At 47.4% G+C, this 27,078-nt stretch overlaps 1 protein-coding gene across 6 annotated transcripts; it reads left to right on the forward strand.

Moving 5' to 3' along the window:
- Positions 1-4,595: 4,595 nt before the first annotated feature.
- LOC101152160 (leukocyte immunoglobulin-like receptor subfamily B member 1) lies at positions 4,596-26,671 on the forward strand. Of its 6 annotated transcripts, none has more exons than XM_055370501.2 (17): positions 4,596-5,025; positions 19,180-19,296; positions 19,690-19,771; positions 19,935-19,970; positions 20,164-20,451; positions 20,599-20,901; positions 21,138-21,434; positions 21,688-21,990; positions 22,310-22,360; positions 22,643-22,693; positions 23,036-23,074; positions 23,313-23,435; positions 23,775-23,850; positions 23,930-23,967; positions 24,228-24,280; positions 25,165-25,323; positions 25,403-26,671. In XM_055370501.2, the coding sequence occupies exons 2-17, from the start codon at positions 19,294-19,296 to the stop codon at positions 25,547-25,549; spliced, it is 2,049 nt and encodes a 682-aa protein (XP_055226476.1). In that variant the 5' UTR covers positions 4,596-5,025; positions 19,180-19,293; the 3' UTR covers positions 25,550-26,671. The 6 variants fall into 6 exon arrangements, with proteins under 6 accessions (XP_055226476.1, XP_055226477.1, XP_055226479.1 ...); XM_055370502.2 differs by having other exon boundaries at positions 25,168-25,323; XM_055370504.2 differs by lacking the exon at positions 23,036-23,074.
- The last annotated feature ends 407 nt before the right edge of the window (positions 26,672-27,078 follow it).

The raw sequence follows: 27,078 nt of genomic DNA on the forward strand, positions 1-27,078 counted from the left end.
CCGGAGACACTTAGAGTGGGGAGAGAGGGAGGAGGGCAAGGGCTGAAAAAGTGCCTGTTGGGTGCTATGCTCACTATCTGGGTTTACGGATGCATTCGTTCTCCAAACCTCAGCATCACGCAATATACCTTTCTAGCAAACTTGTGTTATGTGCCCCTGCATTCTAAAATAAAAGTTGAAAATAATAATAATAATATGGAACTAAAAATTAATAGGCATGCATCTTAGCAATATAAACTCAAGTACAAAATGGAAGAGGCCCACGTTTTAGAGATTTTGAAATTTAAAACACCTATGAATGTGATTGTATATATAGGCATGTAGGGAAAACTGGGCTTCATCTGTAAGAACTACAGGTGGAAAGTGGAGACTCCTTACTGGCCTGAGAGCAAGGAGACAGCCCTGAGTCTTGGTGTCTGAGGAGAAGAAGTATGTGTTTCTGTTCGATTCTTGGTCAGAAAAAGGTGTTATAAAGAAGAATCTTGGTTCCCTGTCTCTTTTCTCATGCCAGATACTTATAATAGTAACTATACATGTGTGTATATATGTGTATATATATATTTGTCTTTATAGAAGCTCGCATCTCCCAAGTATCACACAAAACCCTTTTTGCCTTTTTTTCTACACCCCATGGAGAAGTACAAACAGGGTGTGATACTCTAATATCACTCAGTTTTCTAAAATAAGTAGGTTGCAATTTCCCATGAAGTGAAACTATTCCTAGTTCACATTGAGAAAGTACCAGATTCAGTTTCTCATAGGACCAACAATTGTCTGGACCAAGGGAAATTACAAATGGTCTGGTCTTACATTTTTCTCCAGCTACCTGTGATGATCTCTAAGAGTTTGTGGTTGCAGATAAAAAAGTATATCACTCAAGGCAGGGTGCAGTGGCTCACGCCTATAATCCCAGCACTTTGGGAGGCAGAGGCCGGCAGATTATATGAAGTCTGGAGTTTGAGTCCAGCCTGGCCAACATGATGAAACCCCGTTTCTACTAAAAATACAAAAATTAGCTGGGCATGGTGGCAAGCACCTGTAATCCCAGCTACTCGGGAGGCTGAGGCAGGAGAATCGCTTGAACCTGGGAGGTAGGAGGTCGCAGTGAGCCGAGACTGCCCTACTGCACTCCCAGCCTGGGCGACAGTGTTAGACTCCGTCTCAAAAAAAAAAAAAAAAAAAGTGTATCACTCAAACTGACACCTTCATGGATCTTAGAACCTTGATCATGTTCCCATGAGAATTCCATTCATTCCATTCAAGAAGATCTAACTTTCCTAAATATCTATGCATCCAACACAGCAGCACCCAGATTCATAAAAGAAATTTGTAAAGACCTTCAAAGAGACTTAGACTCCCATACAATAATAGTGGGAGACTTTAATACCCCACTTACAATAGTAGACAGATCATCAAGACAGAAAATTGACTAAGATAATCAGGACCTGAACTCAGCACGATAGATATCTACAGAACTCTCCACACCTCCAAACCAGAATTTACATTCGTCTCATCACCACATGACACGTGCTCTAAATTCAATCACATAATTGGAAGCAAAACACTCCTCAGCAAATTCAGTTTGTTACAACTGAAATCGGCACAAACCACTCTCTGACCACAGCATAATCAAATTAGAAATTGAGACTAAGAAACTCACTTAAAATCATACAATTACATGGAAATTAAACAACCTGCTCCTGAATGACATCAGGGTAAATAATGAAATTAAGGCAGAAATTAAGAAGTTATTACAAACTAATGAGAGCAAAGATACAACATGCCGGAATCTCCGGGACACAGCTAAGGGAGTATTAAGAGGAAAATGTATAGCACTAAATGTCCACATCACATTAGTTGTGATGACCTAACATCACAACTAAAAGAACTAGAGAACAAAGAGCAAACAAACCCCAAAGCTAGCAGAATACAAGAAAGAACCAAAATCTGAGCTGAACTGAAGGAGATTGGGACACACACAAAAAATCATTCAAAAGATCAGCAAATCCAGGAGCTGGTTTTTTGAAAAAAATAATAAAATAGACTGCTAGCTAGACTAATTGAAAAAAGAGAAGACTCGAATAAACACAATCACGAATGACATGGGGAATATTACCATTGACCCCAAAGAAATACAAACAACCATCAGAGAATACAATGAACACCTGTATGCACATAAACTAGAAAATCTAAAAGAAATGGGTAAATTCTCAGACACGTGCAGCCTCCCAAGACTGAACCAGGAAGAAACTGAATTCCTCAACAGACCAATAATGAGCCTGAAATTGGTTCAAGGTACCCAAATCAATAAACAGATTCATCGCATAAACAGAACTAAAACAAAAAACCACATGATTATATTAATGATGCAGAAAAGCCTTCTGATAAAATTTAACATCACTTCTTGTTAAAAACTCTAATTAAACTAGGTATTGAAGGAACATACTTCAAAATAATAAGAGCCATTTATGACAAGCCCACAGCCAACATCATGCTGAATGGGCAAAAGCTGAAAGCAATCCACTTGAAAACTGGCACAAGAATGCCCTCTCTCACCACTCCTATTCAACAGTATTGGAAATACTAGGCAGGGCAATTGGGCAAGAGAAAAAAATAAGGCGTATTCAAATAGGAAGAGAGGAAGTCAAACTATCTTTGCTGCAGATGAAATGATCCTGTATCTAGAAAACATCAACCCAAACATCAACCCGAAATCTTCTTAAGCTGATAAACAACATCAGCAAAGACTCAAGATACAAAATAAATGTGCAAAAATCACTAGCATTTATATATCAATAACAGTCAAGTTGAGAGCCAAATCAGGAATGCAATCTCATTTACAGTTTACACACACACACACACAAACACACACACACAATACCTAGGAATACAGCTAACTAGGAAGGTGAACAATTTCTTCAAGGAGAACTATAAAACACTGCTCAAAAAATTAGAGATGACACAAACAGATGGAAAAATATTTCATGATCATGAATAGGAAGAATCAATATCTTAAAAATGGCCATAGTGCTCAAAGCCATTTATAGATTCAGTAATATAATATTTGTATTAAGTTATCATTGAGATTCTTCACAGAACTAGAAGAGTCATATGGAACCAAAAATTTTAAATTTAAAAATTCATATGGAACCCAAAAAGAGCTCAAATAGTCAAGGCAAGCCTAAGCAAAAACAAAAACAGAAAACCAAAGCTGGAGGCATTATGTTACCTGACTTCAAACTATACTGCAGGGCTACAGTAACCAAAACAGCATGGTACTGGTACAAAAACAAACACATAGACCAATGGAACAGAATAAAAACCCAGAAATAAAACCACACACCTACAACTATCTGATCTTTAGGAAACCTGACAAAAAAAAAGTGATGGGGAAAGGATTCCCTATTCAACAAACTGTGCTGGGATAACTGGCTATCCATATGCAGACAATTGAAACTGGACCCCTTCCTTACACCATATACAAAAAAACTAACTCAGGATGGATTGATTGATGGATGTAAAACCTAAAACTATAAAAACCTGGAAGACAACCTAGACAATACATTCAGGACACAGGCACGGGCAAAGATTTTATGACTAAAATGCCAAAAGAAATTGAAACAAAAGCAAAAATTGACAAATGAGATCTAATTAAACCAAAGGGTTTCTGCACTGCAAAAGAAACTGTAAACAGAGTAAACTGACAATCTACAGACTGGGAGAAAGTTTTTGCAAACTGTGCATCTAACAAAGGTCTACTCTCCAGTATCTTTAAGGAACTTAAACCAATTTACAAGAAGAAAACAAACAACCACATTAAAATGTGGGCAAACGACATGAACAGACGCTTTTCAAAAGAAGACATACATGTGGCCAACAATCATATAAAAAAAGCTCAACATCACTGATCATGAGAGAAATGCAAATCAAAACCACAATGAGATACCATCTGATACCTGTCAGAATGGCTATTATTAAAAAGTCAAGGGACACATGTTCTCAGGACCTCCTGAGGGCTGATCACTCATATTTGGCTCAGAAAAATCTCTTTTAATATATTACAGAGTTTGACTCTTTTTGTCCACAATAGTTTGGTGCCTGAACACGTGAGGCCTCAGAAAAGACTCAGGACCCCAAAGGAGTTGTCTCAACCTGGGGCTAAGGTACCAGCAGGGGCCCACTGAAAGCCTCCAGGATTTTGAGCTTGTTCTCTGCCAGAAGTGGTAAGTCCTCCTGAGCCCTGACCTCCCTTTGGTTGACGGCCCTTTATTTATTCTGATCTACTATTTCTTTTTCTTTCTAGGAAGTTGTTGTTTAAGGATCCTACTTCTAGTTGGGAGATACATTCTAAAGGGTCTTCTCCATTGCTTTTCTCCCCAAATTAATCTCGATTTGGCTTGTCTGTTCACATTTGCATGAGGAACTGAACTGTTGTTTTCATAGGGAAACGAGAGACTGTGTTTCCTCAGCTTAAAAAAGAAAGGGCATTTTGCTCCTCCCAGCCAAAATGTGGGAAGTGATGAGGGGGGCTTGTGGGAGTGTCTGGGGGTGGGTGGACCCCACCGTGATGTGAGTGGCCTACAGGGAACACCCAACAAAATGAGTTTTAAAAAGGCTTGTCCAGGAAGCACATATAGGAGCTGGTCACTCTGCATTTTGGGCCCTCCTGGAGGTGTTTAGACCTTCGGAGAGAGAAACTGAGACACATGAGAGGGAAGAAATGACTCAGTGGTGAGACCCTGTGGAGTCCCACCCACAACCAGCACACTGTGACCCACTGCACAAACCTCTACCCCACAGCTCACTTCCTCCTTTACGAAGAGAAGAGAAAAGAAAAGAAGAGGAGAGGAGAGGAGGGAGAGAAAAGAAAAGAAAAGAAAAAGTGGGAAACAAATAATCTAAGAATGAGGAGAAAGCAAGAAGAGTGACCCCCTTGTGGGCACTCCATTGGTTTTATGGCGCCTCTACTTGCTGGAGTTTGTGTAAAACAAAAATATTACGGTCTTTGTGCACATTTACATCAAGGTAAGAGAGCCCTAATGGCGGCTTGCACGCTATAGAGTTCCTAAGTTCTCTCTTTCTCTATTTTCTTTTCTGCCTGCTTTACATCTGCTGTTACCTTTCTACTGAGATAAAAACCACTGTTTAGATCCAAATTTTTTTTGCAAGCTGGTAAATTTATATTAATATCTCATGGCTAGAGTTTTGAAGTAAAAGCTACAGGATGTCTGTGTGTGTGTGTGTGTGTGTGTGTGTGTGTGTGTGTGTTTAAAAGCCTTTATGATAGATTTCTATAATTTTATGTTTAATTGGCAATGAACCCATTTTAACTTCCCTCTAACACACCAGACTTCTTCCTCTGTACTTTGAGATGTAAGTTTTGCTGATTTTTTCTCCTAAAAATTGTTTCCTGTAACATGGAAATTTAGGGTTATTTAGCTGACAACTGCCTGGGGTAAGGAAACAGGTTATGAAGAGTTTGAAAGGGTTGGGCGTGGTGGCTCACACTTGTATTCCCAGCACTTTGGGAAGCTGAGGTAGGTGACTCATGTGAGATCAGGAGTTCAAGACCAGCCTGGCCAACATGGTGAATCCCTGTCTCTACTAAAAATGCAAAACTTAGCCAGGCAGTAGTGGCACACTCGTAATCCCAGCTACTTGGGAGACTGAGACAGGAGAATCGCTTGAGCATGGGAGATGTAGGTTGCAGTGAGCCGAGATCATGCCACTGCATTCCAGTCTGGGTGACAGAGTGAGCCCCTTTCTCAAAAAAAAAAAGAAAAAAAAAGAGTTTGAAAGTTTGAGATAGAAAAAAAGAGGTTTTTTGACTCTGTAAGATGTACTTCTATCAGCATGCCTAATGCATCCATGAATCTGTGTGTGGTGTACATAATGTTTCACTACTAAAAATATATAAAAGAGCTCTAATTAATTGGCTTAAAGAAAATAAAAGTGCTTAAATCAAATACTTTATCAGAACAAGATGATTCTTCAGGTTCACTTAAGTAAAATCTTTAATAAATAAGCTGGCTTTAAAATTATTGGTAAAATAAGATTAGAAGTGTCTTAAGAATTGTTAGCGTTTTTGTTTCCATTTATTGCACAAGTGGTTTTGTGCTTATCCCTGCAGAATAGTATAAGATTTGCCATAAGGGTTATAAAACTATAAACCTGGCCGGGCACGGTGGCTCACGCCTGTAACCCCAGCACTTTGGGAGGCCGAGGCTGGTGGATCACCTGAGGTTGGGAGTTCAAGAGCAGCCTGACACACACAAAACAAAATTATAAACCCAGCCCAAAACGGAATGATCTTTGCTTGTATAATTTTTAATAAATAAGCCATGTAATATTGTTGGTTAAATGAAAACAGCTAACTACTGAGATATTGGTTAAAAAAATAACTTTATATTTAACCATAAGTTCCCTTACTTAGGTAAACACCTGAAATTCATAGTTTATAACATTGGTTAACAGGGAATTAACTTTAAGTGATAACCGTCACAGTGTTCATAAATAATCTAGGTAAACTATTAAATAAATTTATCAAGTAAATGCAACGGAATAAATGCCTATAAACAAACTTGTCACATAATTTACAATCTAAAGTTATATTAAATAATAGATATTAATTGACTAGCTGGGTAATTTATAATTTAAAAATTACAGGAAAACATTTTTAAAAAACAATTCTTATTAAAAGATAAATATCTGTGTTTAATTCAAAGCTTTTTTAAAAGTTATGTATAAAACAAGATAAATGGAACCAGGAAATAAGAGATGTAAAGACAGTTATAAATATAAAGAGGAATTTTGGTAAAAAAGATGAAAAGGAAAGTAATTTTACACAAGAAAGTCTTATGTAGTGAATTTTTGTCCTGAAATAAAATAACTGATAGTTCAAGAAAGAGGGATATTTAGGACAAAACAGGCAGTTTAAGCATGTTGTAAGTGGTCTCTGTAAGTCACAATAAAACTTTTTTAAAAAAAAGAAAAGTTGTGTAATGTAGTTGGTTATGATTAAGAAATAAATTATAATAGTCATTCTACAGATGGGTCTTCGATATTTAAAAAACACACACTAATACAAAACTAAATAATTGGTTAAAACAAGGTTTTACTAAAATATTAACTTATTCTTAATGCAAAAAGTTTTTAATTTTTAAATTCTGTAATCTGTCTTTTTGAAATTCTTCCAATGAATATATCAAAGTTCAGCTTTTTCTCTTTTGAAAGGCCTTGGGTGATAGCTCTCTCCTTCACCTTGTGTTGGCTTCTGTAACTTTTATTAATTATCTAAAGTAAGAGAGGAATTTTTATTTAAAAACAGAAAAATGAAATATCTTTTAGACCTGCTCTTTTTATTCTGTATGCCTGTTATATCTGTATCTTCATATGTGTTATCTGGAAGTGGTATTTCACTACCAAACTACATGAAACAGCTCATCAGTTGTCTTTTTTTAAAAAAAGTAAGTGCTTATCAGATTGGCAGACACTAGCTAAGATGCCTTTGAATTCACCTAATTTTAATATTTAGTAAAATTAATTTAGTAAATTTAATCTTAAAACTCTCTCCAGTAATTAGAGCTATGTTATGTTAAACCTCGTTTTTTTTTCACTTATTTGGGTTACTAAATTAAAATAGTAGGAGTATAAAATGTTTTTGGTGACGCATATAAAACATAAGGATATGGGTTTTGCAAAAAAAAAAGTAGGTTTTTTTCTAGTTAAGAAACTATTTAAGAGTTGCTTTAAAATGAAGAAAAAATTACGGAGATAAAACTAAATAAAAAGAACAATTTAGCCAGGACAACAAAAGTTAACTCGGAGACCTGTGGTTACCAAGAAGATAGTTGATATAGAGGAAGGGCAAAAACAAGTAACTATTAAAACCAGAGGGTATAATGCAAAGGAATTGTTCTGCTTTTTAGATTATTATCATCAGTTTCTTAAAAATTATGTAGTAGATTGTAAAAAATAACCACTTTAAGGGCCAAATTCTTAATTTTTTTTTTTTTTTTTTTTGAGATGGAGTCTCGCTCTGTTGCCCAGGCTGGATGGAGTGCAGTGGCGCCATCTGGGCTTACTGCAAGCTCTGCCTCCCGGGTTCATGCCCACATTCTTAATTTTAAATGCTTCAGAATTTAAGAGCTTGTTTGGATTGATGCAGGACCTGTAGCTCACTATTAAACAATCACTAATGAGTATATGAGATCCAAATGCACAGGAGGTTATTCCAGAGAGAACAACCAGCTTAGTGGACCAGACAAACGCCACTGAAAGGTCTGTTGGCCTTGAGAAGGGGACTAGCCAACTCTCCCTATAAAACACCAAGTGCAGCATCCCAGATGAAGCAGTGAATATGCTTTGTATGCGAGCCAGGTGGGGCTGGCGTATGAAGCATATGAACCAAGTAACTATTAAAATCAATCAACCGTTGGTGGACACTTAGTTTGGTTTCATGTCTATGCTGTTGTGAATAGTGCTGCAACAAACATAATGAGTGCAGTTGTCTTATTTATTTATTTATTTTTTATTTTTTGAGATGGAGTTTCATTCTTGTTGCCCAGGCTGGAGTGCAATGGTGCCATCTCTGCTCACTGCAACCTCCGGCTCCTGGGTTCAGGCGATTCTCCTGCCTTAGCCTCCCGAGTAGCTGGGATTACAGGTGCTCGCCACCATGCCTAGCTAACTTTTTGTATTTTTAGTAGAGACAGGGTTTCACCATGTTGCCCAGGCTGGTCTCACACTCCCAACCTCAGGGGATCTGCCTGTCTTGGCCTCCCAAAGTGCTGGGATTACAGGCGTGCGCCACCACACCTGACCCAATTGTCTTTTTAATGTAATGACTTTTCCTTTGGCTGGATACCATGTAATGGGATTGCTAAGTGAAATGGTAGTTCTATTTTTAGTTCTTTGAGATAGCTCCATATTATTTTCCATAGAAGATAAACTCATTTACATTCCTACCAACCATCTATCTTGCTAACATCTGTTGGTTCTGACTTCTTAAAAGTAGCCATTTTGACTGGTGTAAGTTGATACTCAGTGTGGTTTTAAGTTGAATTTCTCTGATGATTAATGACGTTGAGCATTTTTTAATGTGTTTGTTGGCCACTTATATTTCTTGTTTTGAGAAATGTCTGTTGATGGTCTTTACTCAGTTTTCCATAAAGTTGTCTGTGTTTTTTTTTTTTCATGTTGAATTCTTTGACTTCCTTGCAGATTCTGGACATTAGTCTTTTGTTGGAGGCATAATTTGCAAATATTTTCTTCCATTGTGTAGGTTGTCTGTTCATTCTGTTGATTGTTTCTTTTGCTGTGCAGTAGCTTTTAATTTTAATCATGTCTCATCTGTCTATTCGGGGGTTTGTTGCATTTTTAAGGGTCTTTACCATAAGTTCTTTGCCTGGACTAATGTCCAGAAGGGTTTTTCCTAAATTTTGTTTTAGAATTTACATAGTTTCAGGTCTCACATTGAGGTCTTTAATTCATCTTGAGTTAATTTTTGTACATGGTGGGAGATAAAGGTCCAGTCTTATTCTTTTGCATATGGCTACCCAGTTTTTCCAGCATCCTTTATTGAATAGGGTGTCCTTTCCCCATTGTTTACTTTATTGACTTTAGCAAAGCTCAGTATGTTGTAGGCATGTATCTTTATTTCTAGTTTCTCTATTCTGTTCCCTTGACGTCTGTATATATTTTTGTACTAGTAAATGCTGTCTTAGTTACTATGGCCTTATAGTATAACTTGAAATCAGGCAATGTGATGCCTCCTGTTTTGTTCTTTTTGCATAGAAGTGTTTTAGCTGTTCAGGCTGGTTTTTGGTTCCAAATGAATTTAAAAATTGCTTTTTCTCTAATTCTGTTAAAGAAATGACATTTGTAATTTGATAGGAATTGTGTTGAATCTGTAGTATGCTTTGGGCAATATGGTCATTTTAACAATATTGATTCTTCCCATTTGTGAGCAAGGAATATTTTTCTATTTGGTTGTGTTGCCTACAATTCCTTTCATCAGCATTTTGTCACTCTCTGTGTAGAGGTCTTTCACCTCCTTGGTTAAATATACTCCTCAGTGTGTGTTTGAGTTTGTGTGTTCTTAATTTGGTTCTCAGCTTGAATGGTACTGATGTATAGAAAAGCTACTGATTTTTGTAGCTGGATTTTTTTATCCAGAGACTTTACTGAAGTCACTTATCAAGTCTACGAGTCTTCTGGAAGAATCTTCAGGGTTTTCTAGGTATATGATCGTGTCATCAGCACACACAGATAATTTCACTTTCTCTTTTCCAATGTGGATGCACTTTCTTTCTTCCTGTTGCCTGATTGCTCTGGCTAGGACTTCCAGTACTGTGTTGAATGGGAGTGGTGAGAGTGGACATCCTTGTCCTGTTCCATTTCTTGGGAAAATGCTTTCACTTCTCCCCATTCAATTTTAATGTTGGCTGTGGGTTTGTCATATAAGGCTCTTATTTTGGGGTATGTTTCTTTCATGCCTAGTCTGTTGAGGGATTTTATCATGAAGGGATATTGGACTTTCTCGAACGCTTTATCTGCATCTATTGAGATGATCATATGCTTTTTGTTCTTAGTTTATGTCATGAGTCACTTTTATTGACTTGCATGTATTGAACCATCCTTTCTTCCCTGGAATCAAGCCGACTTGATCATGATGAATTATGTTTTTGATATACTGTTAGATTCCGTTTAATAGCATTTTCTTGAGGATTTTTGCACCTGTGTTCCTCAGGTTTCTTGGCCTGTAGTTTTATTTTTCTGTTGGATCCTTGTCTGATTTTGCTATCAGGGTGATATTGGTTTCATAGAATGAGCTAGGAAAGAATCCCATCGCCTGGATTTTTTGGAATACTTTCATTATGATTGGCACCAGCTCTTCGTTGTGTATATGGCAAATTTCGACTGTGAATCCATCTGTTCCTGGGCTTTTTTGCCGGAAGATTTTTAGTACTGATTCTTTTTTGTTCCTTGTTATTGGTCTGTTTAGGGTTTCTATTTTTTGCCTGTGCGATCTTGGGAAGTTGTATGTGTCTAGGAATTCATCCATTTCTCTAGGTTTTCTAGTTTACGTGCATAAAGGTGTTCATAGTAGTCTCTGATGATCGTTTGTATCTCTGTGGCGTTGGTTGTAATGTCAACTTTATCATTTCTGATTGTGCTTATTTAAATCTCCTTTTTTCGGTTAGTGTAGTCAGCCATCTCTCAATTTTATTTATACTTTCAAAAAACCAACGTTTTCTTTCATTGATTCTTTGTAATGTTTTTGTGTCAGTCTCATTCTTTATCTGTCCTTTCAGAGTTTCCATTGTTTTCAGCATCCATCACTAGCGAGCCAGTGCGATCCTTTGGTGGTGCCACAATATTCAGATTTTTCACGGCGTCAGAATCCTTACACTGATTCCTTCTCTTCTGGAGAGGCCTCCACTTACTCTCTTCGAATTTATTTTCGTTTGGATGGGATTTGTTTTGCACATTTTCCCCCGGCCCCGCAGGGAGGGTGACTGTAGAGCATGTTGGGAAGGGTCTTTTGGCTTTTCCCATAGCTTTGGGAGCTTCTGCAGCAGGGTTTGTTTTGGGCTGTGCAGCTCAAATTGCAGGCCAGAAGCTGGTGCTTAAGGGTAAGAGCCACCCTCGGCACAAGCAGGTGGATATGGACCTGGTGTGTTTCCTGTGAGGTGCTGACTGTTGTTTCAGGGGAAGGGCTGGACCGTGGAGTATCAGGTGCCCTGAGCTTCCTGTTCCACAGGGGTGAGGGAACACCCCTGGGCAGAGCTGGAACCCCCGGCTTGCCCACAGATATCCCAGTGATGAGTGCAGGCACTAGTCCTGATGGACATGGCTGGAGCAGCTTCTAGTGAAATGCCCTGAGGTCTCTGCTGGGGGTGAAGGAGCTATACCCGCTTCCAGTCCCATAGGGAGGAAGATTGTCTGTCTCCCTATCACACCCGTGCTCCGGGGCTCATGAGTCTCAGTTCAGACACACACTGTTGTCTCTCCCCAGGCCACAGTGTGGCTGAGGGCCGTGGGAAACACCTGCCTTGCCACTCTCTGCAGGCGTGGTTCCAAGGCAGAGCCTCCTCCCTCAGCCCAGTGGAGACCCTGAGCGGCTGTCTGTTGTCTGACGTGGTAGCTGCTTCATGTAGGTGGGATGTGGGGCTTCTGCCTCTCTGGATGGGAGAGTGGACGTCAGTTGTGGTGGTGTTGCTGGCTGGGTGGGCCCGACCTGAGGCCCTGGGGTGAGTGGTCAGGTGCCAGCAGGGTAGGAAAGGGCAGGTAGTTCCTGGATCGCAGGCCCCTAGGTGGCCGGCTGGACAGTGTGTGTGAGTCCTGAAGGGGCTGGACTGGGTTTCAACTGCTCCGGGGTTCAGATGCTGGCTGTGATGGGGAGGGATGGGCTGGTCCCCAGGGCACAGGCAGAACCCTCAGGCGGGGCAGGCAGAAGGCTCAGGTGGTAGAGCCTGGGGCAGATCACAGACCTGTGGGGACTGGGCTCTCAGAAGGGCTGGGGGCTGCAGCTGAAATGTCCAGGTGGGGGCAGGGCGGCTGTGCTGTGGGCCTGTCACTAGGGAGGGCAGGGCCCCTCGGCTGGGGCACTGGAGACTGGCAGCTGTGGGGCACAGGGCCCGCTCACACTTCCCTCCTGAAGAAGTGTCACTCGGTTTTGCTCTGGGGACACGTGAAAGTGCCAGGCCTCCCCACACCCTCCCTGGGCCTGGGGCAGCAGGGGCAGAGGCAGAGGTGGCAGTGACTGCGAAGGGCTTGTCAGGGGCCTCTGAGCATTGGGCTTTCAGAGGGCACTGAGCCAGGGCCACCGTGTTCGGGTGGGGGCAGGACGGGTGCACTGGGGCCGTGCAGCTGGCAAGCCCCATTAGCAGGAAGGAAGCCCCATTTAGCAGGAAGCAACAGAGATGGGCAGCTGTGTGGTGCTCAGCTTGGCTGCTCCTGTGCCCCAGCTGTCATACTTTTTCTGGGGCCCACAGAGGTGCCTGGCCTCCTCCCTCCCTGCTAAGGCAGTGGCAGCTGGACCCAGGCTGCTCAGGGATCAGAAGCCTGTGGGATTCCACGTGGGCTCCGGAGGCGCCTCTGCACCATCTCTGGGAACTCCCTGTGCCTCTGTAGGCCAAGGGGGGTCAGGGGCTCTCCTGTGACCAGGATTGTAAAGGGCCAAGACAGGGGTGTGGATCCCAGGGGCCTCACACCCACTCACCCTTTCCCTTTGTTAAGGAGCCTCTCACTCACTCACCCCTTCCCCGTGTTAGGGGGTCTCTCACTCACTCACCCCTTCCCCGTGTTAGGAGCCTCTCACTTACTCACCCCTTCCCCGTGTTAGGGGGCCTCTCACTCACTCACCCCTTCCCTGTGTTAGGAGCCTCTCACTCACTCACCCCTTCCCCGTGTTAGGGGGCCTCTCATTCACTCACCCCTTCCCCGTGTTAGGGAATCTCTCACTCACTCACCCCTTCCCCATGTTAGGGAATCTCTCACTCACTCACCCCTTCCCTGTGTTAGGGAATCTCTCACTCACTCACCCCTTCCCCGTGTTAGGGACCCTCTCACTCACTCACCCCTTCCCTGTGTTAGGGAGCCTCTCACTCACTCACCCCTTCCCCGTGTTAGGGAATCTCTCACTCACTCACCCCTTCCCCGTGTTAGGAGCCTCTCCTGGCTCCCACCTTTTCTCTTCTCTTCTCTCCATGTCCTCATGCTTCTCAGGTGAACCCCAGCATCCTCTTGGAAGATCCACTTGACCTGTTGGTATTTACTCACTATTTTGGGTCCTCTTAGTGAGTAGGCAGACTCCAGCCCTTTCCATTCAGCCAACTTGAACCTCAGTCCACAATCATTTTCTTGTCACTTTTTACTCTTGGGAAATCCGGTCCCAATGTGCTTGTCTTTCATTTGAGAATAATTTTCATTTTCTCCAGTAGTTTTAAAATTACTTTGTATCTATTCTAGGTATCTTTTACTCTATCATAGTTAAGACATTGATGTTATTTATGAATTTGTTCACATTAAACTCATGTTCTTTCTTCATTTCTGTAAAAATGTCAACCATTTTCTTTGCAATATTTACTGAATAACATACTCCTTATTTCCTTCATTCTGAAAGTGTGATCCAAAGAGAGATATCTGTTTCCTCTTCTCATTCCATTTCTTGTGTGCATAAATTATGTTTTCTACTTTATTCATTTCTAGTTTTTCTCTGATGACTAATGAAAAATTTGATAGATATTCCACACCAATACTATGCTCATCATTTCAGCTGTGTCTTGTTCTTGATGCAATTATTTCTAAATGTGTTGATATGATTTACTATTTTTCACCTCACATTAGCTTCCTTTTTTTTTATTTTATTTTTTATTTTTTATTTTTTTTGGATTTTTTTTATTTTTATTTTTTATTGATCATTCTTGGGTGTTTCCCGCAGAGGGGGATTTGGCAGGGTTACAGGACAATAGTGGAGGGAAGGTCAGCAGATAAGCAAGTGAACAAAGTTCTCTGGTTTTCCTAGGCAGAGGACCCTGCGGCCTTCCGCAGTGTTTGTGTCCCTGGGTACTTGAGATTAGGGAGTGGTGATGACTCTTAACGAGCATGCTGCCTTCAAGCATCTGTTTAACAAAGCACATCTTGCACCGCCCTTAATCCATTCAACCCTGAGTGGATACAGCACATGTTTCAGAGAGCACAGGGTTGGGGGTAGGGTCACAGATCAACAGGATCCCAAGGCAGAAGAATTTTTTCTTAGTACAGAACAAAATGAAAAGTCTCCCATGTCTACCTCTTTCTACACAGACAGGGCAACCATCCGATTTCTCAATCTTTTCCCCACCTTTCCCCCCTTTCCATTCCACAAAACCGCCATTGTCATCATGGCCCGTTCTCAATGAGCTGTTGGGTACACCTCCAAGACGGGGTGGTGGCCGGGCAGAGGGGCTCCTCACTTCCCAGTAGGGGCGGCCGGGCAGAGGCGCCCCTCACCTCCCGGATGGGGCGGCTGGCCAGGCGGGGGGCCGAACCCCCACCTCCCTCCCGGACAGGGCGGCAGGCTGGGCGGTGGGCTGACCCCCCCACCTCCCTCCCGGACGGGGCGGCTGGCCAGGCGGGGGGCTGACCCCCCACCTCCCTCCCGGACAGGGCGGCAGGCTGGGCGGTGGGCTGACCCCCCCACCTCCCTCCCGGACGGGGCGGCTGGCCGGGCTGAGGGGCTCCTCACTTCCCAGTAGGGGCGGCCGGGCAGAGGCGCCCCTCACCTCCCGGACGGGGCGGCTGGCCGGGCGGGGGGCTGACCCCCCCACCTCCCTCCCGGACGGAGCAGCTGGCCGGGCAGAGGGGCTCCTCACTTCCAAGCTTCCTAATTCATTTCTATAATTGCCTGTTTTTTCTGTAATGGACTTTCTGATTTTTATTTCTCTTGGGTGGGTTTTTCTCCCACACATGTGATCTTCCATACAGTTTCTCCCCGGGCTGACTCAGGAATGAAAGCTGATGAGGAGCATTGCTGTGGTCACTCCTGCCCTGCGGTGTCCATGCTCCCAAGCTTAGAATCAGCTCCGGCATGATGGGGCCCATGTGAGCCTCACACTCACGTGCTAGAGATGCCCAGGACAGCAGTGATAAAGCGCATCTGTGTCATGCACACCCGGGAAGGTGGCTCAGTGCTGAGTGTAGCCCGGGTCACTGAGGGGAGCTGTCCCAGGGTCTGTCCACAAACACAGAAGAGGGAGAACAACAGTCTCTCTAGGGTCCCATGGTTTCCTCCATTTTTTGCTTTGTTCTGAGAGAGAGACAAAGTGCCATGACTGCTTTGTGGGTTGGACAGATGCATGCTTTCACCTGCAGGCTGGAACCCAAGCTGAGGTCTTGAGCATCCCCAAGTACTGATAAAGCACTTTAGGTTGTTTCTAGAAAACACTGAAAAATTAACCCTTTTGCTAAAGAGGTAGAAACAAGCCCTCCCCGAACCAAATTCCTGAAACTCTCAGGTTAAACTTTGTAACCCCATCCCTTCACTGCAGACTCCCAATAGGAAAGTTACAGGTGCAAGGATGAGATGACTTTGGTCAAACTCAGACCCCACAGGGCCAGGAAGGCCTGAAGGAGAGAAGGCCCATGCTTCCAGCTCTCAGATAAGAACTGTTTCTAAGGACTTTTTTAAAACCCCACAAGATACCCTTCCATGTCCTTCACCCCCTCCTGCTTTGACAAGGTTTATCACTAGATATTCTTTAGGACGTCAGGAATTCAGATAAGATGCTCTCAAGAGAACCATTGACCAGCAACAGCATCTCCTCCAAAGGACTGACAGCAACTCTGGCTTTGAACCTGTGGAACCAGGGAACTCTGTTTCCAGGCAGCTCTGTCAGCCTCTCCCTTGTTGCTGATAAGAACTTCCTTTACCTCTCTATGTACAGAGAGCTCTCTCTACGGTGCTTTTCCTCTACTCTCACACCACAGGAATCATCAACACAGAAGAAGACTTCTAGGACCAGATGTGTGGGATTTTTTTCCCCAGACCCAGTAGCAGACGCCAGCTGAGTGTTTAAATGCTTCTTCCCCAGTGCTGTAAAGAAATATCACTTGAACATAAATTTAATTTACTCAGCAAGACCATTTTTACTTTCTGCAGCAAGGGTACACTCACCAGCAGTTTTGCTGCGAGAGTACACAAAACAAAAGAGACAGGGTCATTTATAACCTGACACGTCCACCCTACTGCTCTGTCCAGTTTCCACTGGCTGGAATGGGACCTCACACTCTGTATTTGTCCCGATTGGCTAGTAACTTAGAACTTCTGAAAAGAGGCAAAGGTAGAGCAGAACGAAGGGAGGAGGAAGTAACTTGTGGAATGCTGAGAAAGGTGAAAACACCTTCAAATAAAGAAGAGGAACAGGCTATGACCTAATGCTTGCTTGGACCAGTATAAGCATGCCAGGGCAAATAGTTAGGCTAAATTGTGGGGGCTAATAACATAAAGTACATTGATTTATTTATCACGGCTAGCAGATATTTGAGAATGTTAGCATAGCTCTGACACTGTCTACCCAGAGACAGTCCCAGATCCCACAGATTGAATGGTTCAGTCCCCAACACTGCCCCCACACCATTCCCAAGTCCAGACCTCCAGAACTTCTGACTGACTGGCTTCAAGTTGGGGACCCTATGACCACCTCTTTGGGTTTGATTAATTTGCTGTAGCAGCTCACAGAACTCAGGGAGACACTGACGTTTCCTGGTTGAATACAAAGCACACTGCAGAGGACACATATGAAGAGACTCATAGGAGGAGGCATGGGGGAAGGGACCGGAGCATCTATGCCCTCCCTGGGCACCACCCTCCAGGAACCTCCGCATGCTCAACCACCCAGAAACCCGTGAAACCCAGTCTTCTTGGGTTTTTATGAAGCTTCATGATGTCAGCATTTCCTCCTACAAGGAACAGGGCAAGACCGTCTTCTGGGAGGGTCTTAAGAGCCACCATCAGAAAGGCAGGGACATTCGAGTCTTGCCTTGGGCAGGTGAAGGAAGGGCAGGAGGAGGTCAGAGGCCACCCCTAAGGCCTAACACAGCCAATGTTATAACAAAAGACTGTAACAAGGGCTATGGAGTTATGAGCCAGGAACTGCAGGTGAAAACCATTGTGTATCACAACATCACACTTCCCTCTCCGGACACACTGTGGCTTGCCATGCCATGCACTCCAGATTGTAATCCTTGCTTCTCACTCCCAAATAAACTCAAAATCCAAGCAACCCTGGAGCAACGCAGCCTTGAATTCCTGGGGTCTCTTATATGCACACTTTTTTCAACCAAACGGGGGTCAAAACTATGGCATTTGTGAGAAGCAAGACTTGCGTATATGAACGGCAGACTTTTCCTATATGCAGGCCCAGCAGAGACAATGTCGGGGCTGGAGTACGAGCAGGTGTTGGTGCATGTAGGGGGTACTGAAACGAATTGCCTGTGTATCCCAAGAAACAACTGTACTGAGAGATCATATTCTCTAGGGGTTTATTTTTGTTTTTATTTTTATTTTAAGTTAAAGCTTTGGGTAGAACACCCGGTGTCTCCTTGTCCATCTGAAGAAGATGCTGCTATGTGGAAGCACATCCTTGAGCTCCACAAGGAGACACTGGGCAAGGAGATGAGGGCGCCTCACTATATGGAAGTCCCCCTAATAAATGCTCTATGCACACCCTGGTGTTTAGTGCTTCTTTCTTTGGAATCCCAGCAGCTCTATCACTGGACAGTTTGGTCCTCTCCCTTGAGGGAATTCCCCTAGGCTGCTTGGGGTCCACTCCAGCCTGAGGTGTAGCTGGAGGACGCAGCCTCCCACCTTGGTCTGGAGCCCTGAGCTGCTCGCTGTCATTGCAGATCCCGGGGTTCCTCTCCTGGCTCCACTCAGTGGTGGAAACCTCCACCCTAATGAGCCCTTGATGGTCCTGGGACCCTGTGGCATCTCACCTCTGGCCTCTGTTCTTTCCTGTGGATCCATCTACACTTGGGAACTTCCACATCTCTTTTTCTGCTCATGACATTGATGCTCTGGGTATTTCAGAAATAGTACACGTCCATCTATCCATTAGGGTCAGATGTGAGATCCAGAGTGGACACATCAATCACCTACATAGACTGTGGAGTCCAACACCAAGATCCTCTCACGTCCCAAACACCTCAGGTCTTACCCTGGTCTGGAAATCAAGCACAAATGAGCCCCTCCCAATGTTCCAGCACCACTGACCCCTGTCACGAGTGGGAGTTGTGACAACAGTCGGCAAAGGAAGAATTTGAGCCTCAGAGATGGTTCATTACCTCCCGAGGTCACGTAGGCAGTGGATGATAACCAGTCGTTGAATAAATATAACTCCCTCCCCCACTCCCCAAATCAAAGCTCAAATATGAGTCATTGTTCCCAAAACGTTGAACAGGGATTGAGGTGCAGAGGGACGGCCAAGTAAGCAAGGGGCACCGAGGAGGCAGGAAAGACTCAGAGATTTGTTCCCGGGGGGTGGGGGTGGACACTGTAGCAAAATATTTTAAAAAGGGGAAGTTGAGAGGGGACTATTTGGTTGAAAGAAAACCCACAATCCAGTGTCAAGAAAGAAGTCAACTTTTCTTCCCTATTTCCCTGCATTTCTCCTCTGTGCTCACTGCCACACGCAGCTCAGCCTGGACGGCACAGCCAGATGCGAGATGCTTCTCCGCTGATCTGAGTCTGCCTGCAGCATGGACCTGGGTCTTCCCTGAAGCATCTCCAGGGCTGGAGGGACGACTGCCATGGTAAGGACCCCACAACACTGAGCTGATGGACGGGCTGAAGGAGGGAGGGTGACCTTGAGGGAGGCTGTGAGAAGGACGGAGATGCCTCCGCTCACCGTCATCTGGAAGGACAGACACAGGAAGGCACCAGTTTTATTTGCTGCTACATCCCGGCTCTCAGTGGGGTGAAAACAAACCAGACAGACAGTGGCTGGGGTCAGGAAAGGGCCCATTACTGTCTGAAATGATGCAGAGGGCCTAGTGACTACCCCCACTTCAGCCCTAAAGGAATGAGAGCAAGGGTCCTGGGGAGGGCAGTTCCACTTCCTGTGTGGCTGCAGATGACAAAACCCCATGACAAGAAGGACCCAGCCTCCGATTGTCCACACCTTGTGTGTCTCTCTGTCCTGCCAGCACCGAGGGCTCATCCATCCGCAGAGCAGGGCAGTGGGAGGAGACGCCATGACCCCCATCCTCACGGTCCTGATCTGTCTCGGTGAGACTTGAAGAGGGAGGGGAGCTTCTAACCTAGGAGGGACCTCACCCCACAGCCAAACTCTGGTCCCTAAGGAGACCCCAGGGGCTCACAAAGATCCCAGGGAGGGGAGGACCTGCTCAGGCTTCAGGGGACAAATCTCTCACAGGGAACTCTCTTCCAGGGCTGAGTCTGGGCCCCAGGACCCACGTGCAGGCAGGTGAGTCTGTCCCCAGCTGTCCCAGGTCCCTCCTCCTCAATGGGGACAAGGGGCCATGCCCGTGCAGCTGGGGATGGGGAATAGCAGTTCTGGGCTGATTGATGGGGGCGTCTGGAGAGTCCTGGACTGACAGCTGAGATCTGTTGGGTTGGGTGGGAAATGAGTTAGAATCTGACCCCTGATTTCCTTCCAGGGACCCTCCCCAAGCCCACCCTCTGGGCTGAGCCAGACTCTGTGATCATCCAGGGGAGTCCTGTGACCCTCAGGTGTCAGGGGGGCCAGGAGACCCAGCAGTACCATTTATATAGAGAAAAGAAAACAGCACCCTGGATTACACGGATCTCACAGGAGCTTGTGAAGAAGGGCCAGTTCCCCATCCCATCCATCACCTGGGAACACCCAGGGCGGTATCACTGTTACTATGGTAGCCACACTGCAGGCCGCTCAGAGCACAGTGACCCCCTGGAGCTGGTGATGACAGGTGAGAGGACACTCAGGGGTCTCAGCCCCAGGCTCTGCCCTCAGAAAGGGGGTCGGCTCTCAGGGGCATCTCCCTCTCACAACCCAGCCCTGGGGATGACGCGGGAGGTCTGAGTCCCATTTAACACGGTGCCTCCTTCTCTCCTAGGAGCCTACAGCAAACCCACCCTCTCAGCCCTGCCCAGCCCTGTGGTGACCTCAGGAGGGGATGTGACCCTCCAGTGTGTCTCACAGGTGGAATTTGACGGCTTCATTCTGTGTAAGGAAGGAGAAGATGAACACCCACAATGTCTGAACTCTCAGCCTGGTGCCCATGGGTCGTCCCGCGCCATCTTCTCCGTGGGCTCCGTGAGCCCGAGTCGCAGGTGGTCGTACAGGTGCTATGCTTATGACTCGAGCTCTCCCTATGTGTGGTCTTCACCCAGTGATCTCCTGGAGCTCCTGGTCCTAGGTGAGAAATTCACAGCATTGCCTGGAGTTCCCTGAGTTTCCCTGAGTCTCCAGGCAGGTGGGGAGGAGCCGCGTCTCAGGGCAGCTCCAGGTGGGATGATGTTGGGGCGAGAGGGCTCAGGGATCCTGGGGCCAGAGACACAGATAGATCAGCAGTGATGAGGCCCCGGGGGAGAGGGAGGGTTTGTGGGGAAGCCTGAGGGTCGGCTCCTGGAAACCATGAGCACCTTTTCCCAGGTGTTTCTAAGAAGCCATCACTCTCAGTGCAGCCAGGTCCTGTCGTGGCCCCTGAGGAGACCCTGACCCTGCAGTGTGGCTCTGATGCTGGTTACGACAGATTTGTTCTGTATAAGGACGGGGAACGTGACTTCCTCCAGCTCGCTGGCACACAGCCCCAGGCTGGGCTCTCCCAGGCCAACTTCACCCTGGGCCCTGTGAGCCCCTCCCACGGGGGCCAGTACAGATGCTACGGTGCACACAACCTCTCCTCCGAGTGGTCGGCCTCCAGCGACCCCCTGAACATCCTGATTGCAGGTGAGGAGCCCAGTGGGTTCAGTCAGGGACCCAGGCTCTGCACAGGCCCCGCCGGGGGAGCGCAGGTGGTGATGGCCGGGATGAGGGGTGGGGGTCCTAAGGGAGGGAGAGACAGAGAGAGACAGGGGGTGGGGGGGAGGGGAGACTCAGAGAAAACAGAGACAGAGAGACTAAGGGTCCCAGAGGGAGACCTGGGGAGGTGTCAGCTCAGAGCAAGGTGGGGCAGCCCCTCACCCATCCTTCTTCTCTCCAGGACAGATCAGTGGCAGAACCTCCCTCTCAGTGCAGCCAGGCCCCACGGTGGCCTCAGGAGAGAACGTGACCCTGCTGTGTCAGTCACAGGGATGGATGCACGCTTTCCTTCTGACCAAGGAGGGGGCAGCTGATGACCCATGGCGTCTAAGATCAACGTACCAATCTCAAAAGTACCAGGCTGAATTCCCCGTGGGTCCTGTGACCTCAGCCCACACGGGGACCTACAGGTGCTACGGCTCATTCAGCTCCGACCCCTACCTGCTGACTCACCCCAGTGAGCCCCTGGAGCTCGTGGTCTCAGGTGGGGGCCCTGACCCTGTCCTCTCTGAGCTCAAAGGCTCAGCTCAGGCCCTGCCCCCAGGAGAGCTCTGGGCTGGGATGGAGTGAGCCGGGATCTGAGCGGGGCTCAGCCAGAGGGGGACTCACCCTCAGAGGGAAGGAGGAGAACAGGGCCCTCCCAGGCCTGCCCACCCTCAGGGGCATCGCCAGCATCATGGACAGGAGAGGCGGGTGGAGGGAGGGGCCTGGGGAGGCCACGGGCCCATGTAGAGAAATTTGGTTTGAGGTAGAGACTTCAGGGAAGCCCCAGCTCCTCAGCCTCCTCTCATTCTTTTACCCAGGACCCTCTGGGGGCCCCAGCTCCCCCACAACAGGCCCCACCTCCACATCTGGTGAGTCACTGAGGCTTCTGAACTCAAGGGAGTGCAGCCTCCCCCAGGGCAGCCCTGGGTCTCCCAGAGAATCCCATTCCCCTCAAAGACTCGAGCTTCCCTCCAGGGAGCTGGGCAGAGCCAGAGGAGGGGTCACATGCTCCCCGGGGTTCTGAGGCTGGGCTGGTGAGGGGTGGGGGGTCGAGGCAGAGAGAAATGTTGGAGTCCAGCCTGGGGGAGGAGCAGCCGGGCTGACGTGGGGAGCAGGGCAGCCCCAGCCCTCACCTCCCTATCCTGACCCAGCAGGCCCTGAGGACCAGCCCCTCACCCCCACCGAGTCGGATCCCCAGAGTGGTGAGTGAGGGGCTCTGAGTGGGGGGTGGGCGGGGTCCCGGGGAGGCAGGGTCGGGTTCTGTCCTAGGTTCAGGCTCCGCTGGAGGTGGCGATGTGGACAGGCCCCTCCCCCGCCTGGGCCTCAGTTTCTCCAAGTGTAAAGGCGAGAGGCCTGTGGGTGGGAAAGCTCCTTTCAGCTCTGACCCCCAGCTGTGCCCTCCTGGGAGAGGAGGCCTCCCAGGGAACCTCCCAGACCCGATTCCGCGGGGGCCTGTCCCGTCCCACCTGCAGCAGAGACGGTGACCTGGGGCAGCGGAGGGGAGCGGAGTCGTGGTTCAAGACAGTCAGGCTCTTTCCCTGCAGCTCCGGGACTCGGCTCTGGTGCAGGAACAAGGGCTGCAGGTCAGACTCCCGGGCTCCCTTCCCAGCTCTGCCCCTTCCTGGCTGGGGGCCTGGGGCAGGCGATTCCCCTCTCTGAGCGTCAGTTTTTCATCTGTAGAGTGGGTGGGGTGGATGTTTCTGTGCTGCACGACTGTTGTGGGGGTTGGAGGTGGTGAACAGAAGGTCCAGCAGTCACCTGCACACAGTAGGCGCTCATTTCAATGACATCACCCCCATTCCTGACATCATCGTGCTCAAGGTCTGGGAAGTCACCTGGGGGTTGTGATCGGCATCTTGGTGGCCGTCGTCCTACTGCTCCTCCTCCTCCTCCTCCTCTTCCTCATCCTCCGACACCGACGTCAGGGCAAACGCTGGACATGGAGTGAGTAGGGAATGGGGGGACCCTGTGGGCCGACCGAGGGTGGGCTCAGGGCACAGCCAAAGGGAATCCAAACCACTGGGCAAATGCAGCTTTGAGAAATGTTCCAGCATTTCTCACCAGGCCAATCGACAGTCAGTCCCATCTACAAATGTAAAGTGTCCTTCGGGCTCAGTCCCATCTACAAATGTAAAGTGTCCTTCGGGCTCTGTCCATCCTATGAGGCATTTGGAACATGGAGGCAGGAGTGTTTTCAGGTTTCCTTCCTTACCTTCGAGCTGCGTGTGGGGTGCAGGGGGCTCCAATGTTCCCAGGGCTGAGGCTCTGTCCTTCTTCCCCCAGCCCAGAGAAAGGCTGATTTCCAACATCCTGCAGGGGCTGTGGGGCCAGAGCCCACAGACAGAGGCCTGCAGAGGAGGTAATTCTGCCCGAAGACCCCAGACTCCCACCCGCTCGTGGCCCATACACTGCCCCTAAAGCTCCCATTCTTCCCCCAGGTCCAGCCCAGCTGCCGATGCCCAGGAAGAAAACCTCTGTGAGTGAGAGGAAGAGGTGACCAGCCAGGAGGGAGATGGGGGCCCTGAAGTTTCCATAGCAATGGAGAAAGGGGCACCGGCTGGAAAGGGTTTGGGGATCAGGGTGAGATGATCTCACCCCACACTGTGGGGCCTCAGGGACATCGCAGCCCCTCCCTGCATCTCAGTGGCCCCATGTGGGAGCTGAGCAGGGGCTGGCAGGACTCAGAGGTCCCAGGGAACCTTCCCAAGAGATGAACCCCTTGCTCTGCCCCAGCAGATGCTGCCGTGAAGCACACACAGTCTGAGGACGGGGTGGAGATGGACACTCAGGTGAGACCCCGCCCCTGTCCCGGGCACCAAAGTCCTCCTGGTGCCAGATCTAATCCTGCAGGACTTCTCTGTCCTCCTTCCCCCGGCTCTCAGCATCGTCACAGTGGACCCCTCCTTGTCCAGCATGCTGCCTCCTGCCTGCTGCGACCTCACTCTCTCCTGCTGTCCTGGGACCTCGTGGGCCTCCTCCCGGGTCCCCTTCCTGCTCCTCATCCTCTGTTTGGCCGTCTGGTTGTTAGAGCGCTCCCCAGGCCTCAGGAGAATGAGGAATAAATGAACCACCTCGGTCCCCTGGGCTCCCCTTCATTCATTCATCCAGCGAGTGTTCCCAGGGAGCTCACTGTGGATGGGGCTCCCCGTGGGAGCTGCAGACACAGCAGGGAGCAAAGCCGCCCCCGCCTCCTGAGCGCACCTCGTGGTGGGAGACAAAATGCAAATAAATGCACCGTGTCCAGGAGTGCAACGTGCTGTAAGGAACATAAACCAGGGAAAGGGCAGAGAGTGTGGGGCAGTGGGGCCAGTCTGAATGGAAGGGGAGGGCTGTCTGCTCAGCTGTCATCTGAGAAGCCTGGACGGAGGGGGCCACACGGTCCTCTAATGGACGAGCCCCTGCAGGCAGAGGAAACAGCCGTGCAAAGGCCCCGAGGCAGCAGCGAGCTCTTGCAGGAAGGCCCGTGAGGCTGCAGCCAAATGGGCAAGGTCAGAATGAGGAGCAGAGGCCAGAACCACAGGGAGGGAGCGGCCAGACCCTCCATGGCCTTAGGGCGTCCCTGAGATTCCATCAGGAAAGGGATGTAATCGGATCACCCAGGGAACAGTGAGGAAAATTGACTCCAGGGGGTCAGGAGGATTCAAGGACACCCCCCACCACTGTCTCTCTCCAGCAGAGCCCACACGATGAAGACCCCCAGGCAGTGACGTATGCCCCGGTGAAACACTCCAGACCTAGGAGAGAAATGGCCTCCCCTCCCTCCCCACTGTCCAAGGAATTCCTGGACACAAAGGACAGACAGGCGGAAAAGGACAGGCAGATGGACACTGAGGTGAGTCCTTTCCTCTCCAGACCCCCAGGCCTCCCCAACCCCCACCACGTTCCTTCCCTCTCACTCTCCCCCCCTGCAGCCTGCTGCATCTGAAGCCCCCCAGGATGTGACCTATGCCCAGCTGAACAGCTTGACCCTCAGATGGGAAGCAATTGAGCCTCCTCCATCCCAGGAAGGGCCCTCTCCAGCTGTGCCCAGCATCTACGCCACTCTGGCCATCCACTAGCCCAGGGAGGGACGCAGACCCCACACTCCATGGAGTCTGGAATGCATGGGAGCTGCCCCCCAGTGGACACCATTGGACCCCACCCAGCCTGGATCTACCCCAGGAGACTCTGGGAACTTTTAGGGGTCACTCAATTCTGCAGTATAAATAACTAATATCTCTACAATTTTGAAATAAAGCAACAGTCTTCTCAATAATCAATGAAGTAGCTGAGAAAACTAAGTCAGAAAGTGCATTAAACTGAATCACAATGTAAATATTACACATCAAACGATGAAACTGGAAAACTACAAGCCACGAATGAATGAATTAGGAAAGAAAAAAAGTAGGAAATGAATGATCTTGGCTTTCCTATAAGAAATTTAGGGCAGGGCACGGTGGCTCACGCCTGTAATTCCAGCACTTTGGGAGGCCGAGGAGGGCAGATCACGAGTTCAGGAGATCGAGACCATCCTGGCCAACATGGTGAAACCCTGTCTCTCCTAAAAATACAAAAATTAGCTGGGCGTGGTGGTGGGCTTGCCTGTAATCCCAGCTATTTGGGAGGCTGAGGCAGGAGAATCGCTTGAACCGGGGAGTCAGAGGTTTCAGTGAGCCAAGATCGCACCACTGCTCTCCAGCCTGGCGACAGAGGGAGACTCCATCTCAAATTAAAAAAAAAAGAAAAGAAAGAAAAAGAGAAAAAAGAAATTTAGAAGAATAACAAGTTATTCCAAATGAAGGCATAAGAAAGGGAATAATAATAATAAGAGGAGTTGTTCATGAGGAAAAACCAAAGCTTGAAAATTCAACAAAGCCAGTGAAGCTCATTCTTGAAAATATTAATTACAGTCATAGATCCTAACTACAATGAGCAAGAGAAAGAAAGAGCAGGCACGCATTTCCATATGGGACTGAGCCAGCAGAGAGCCCTACAGATCCTACACACGTTTTCAAAAACTAACAATGGAACAGGCGGCAAACCTATGCCAATATACTAGAAATTGCAGATTAAATAGATGAAATATTCTAAACTGGAGTTTACGTAATGAACATAAGAGTAATCAGAGAATCTGACTCATTTTAGATGTGTGTGTGTGTGTGTGTGAAAAACATTGACTATAATAAAAATGATCCCATGGTATAAACTCAAGTTCACGAAGCTTCATTGGTGATTTCTTACAAATATTGACACGCTAATGAAACACACAAACACACCCAGAGCATCACAAATGTTTCTTGAGAATAGAAAAAGTGGCAATGTGCCCGGGTGCGGCACGCTTGTAATCTCAACACATAGGGAGGCAGAGGCGGCAGATTACTTGAGGCTGGGAGTTCAAGACCAGCCTGGCCAACACGGCAAAACCCCATCTCTACTAAAAATACAAAAATTAGTCGGACGTGGTGGCGCACGCTGCAGTCCCAGCTACTTGGGAGGCAGAGGCAGGAGAATCACTTGATCCCAGGAGATGGAGGCTGCAGTGAGCTGAGATCCTGCCCCTGCACTCCAGCCTGGTCAACAGAGCCAGACTCTGTCTCAAAAAATTAGA

This window comes from Gorilla gorilla, chromosome 20, assembly GCF_029281585.2.
Source record: "Gorilla gorilla gorilla isolate KB3781 chromosome 20, NHGRI_mGorGor1-v2.1_pri, whole genome shotgun sequence".
Classification (NCBI taxonomy): domain Eukaryota; kingdom Metazoa; phylum Chordata; class Mammalia; order Primates; family Hominidae; genus Gorilla; species Gorilla gorilla.

Coding starts and splice junctions, on each gene's coding strand:
- LOC101152160 (XM_055370501.2), top strand. Junction 19,772..19,934: donor CACGGTCCTGATCTGTCTCG/GTGAGACTTGAA, acceptor ACTCTCTTCCAG/GGCTGAGTCTGGGCCCCAGG. Junction 24,281..25,164: donor GGGTGGAGATGGACACTCAG/GTGAGACCCCGC, acceptor GTCTCTCTCCAG/CAGAGCCCACACGATGAAGA.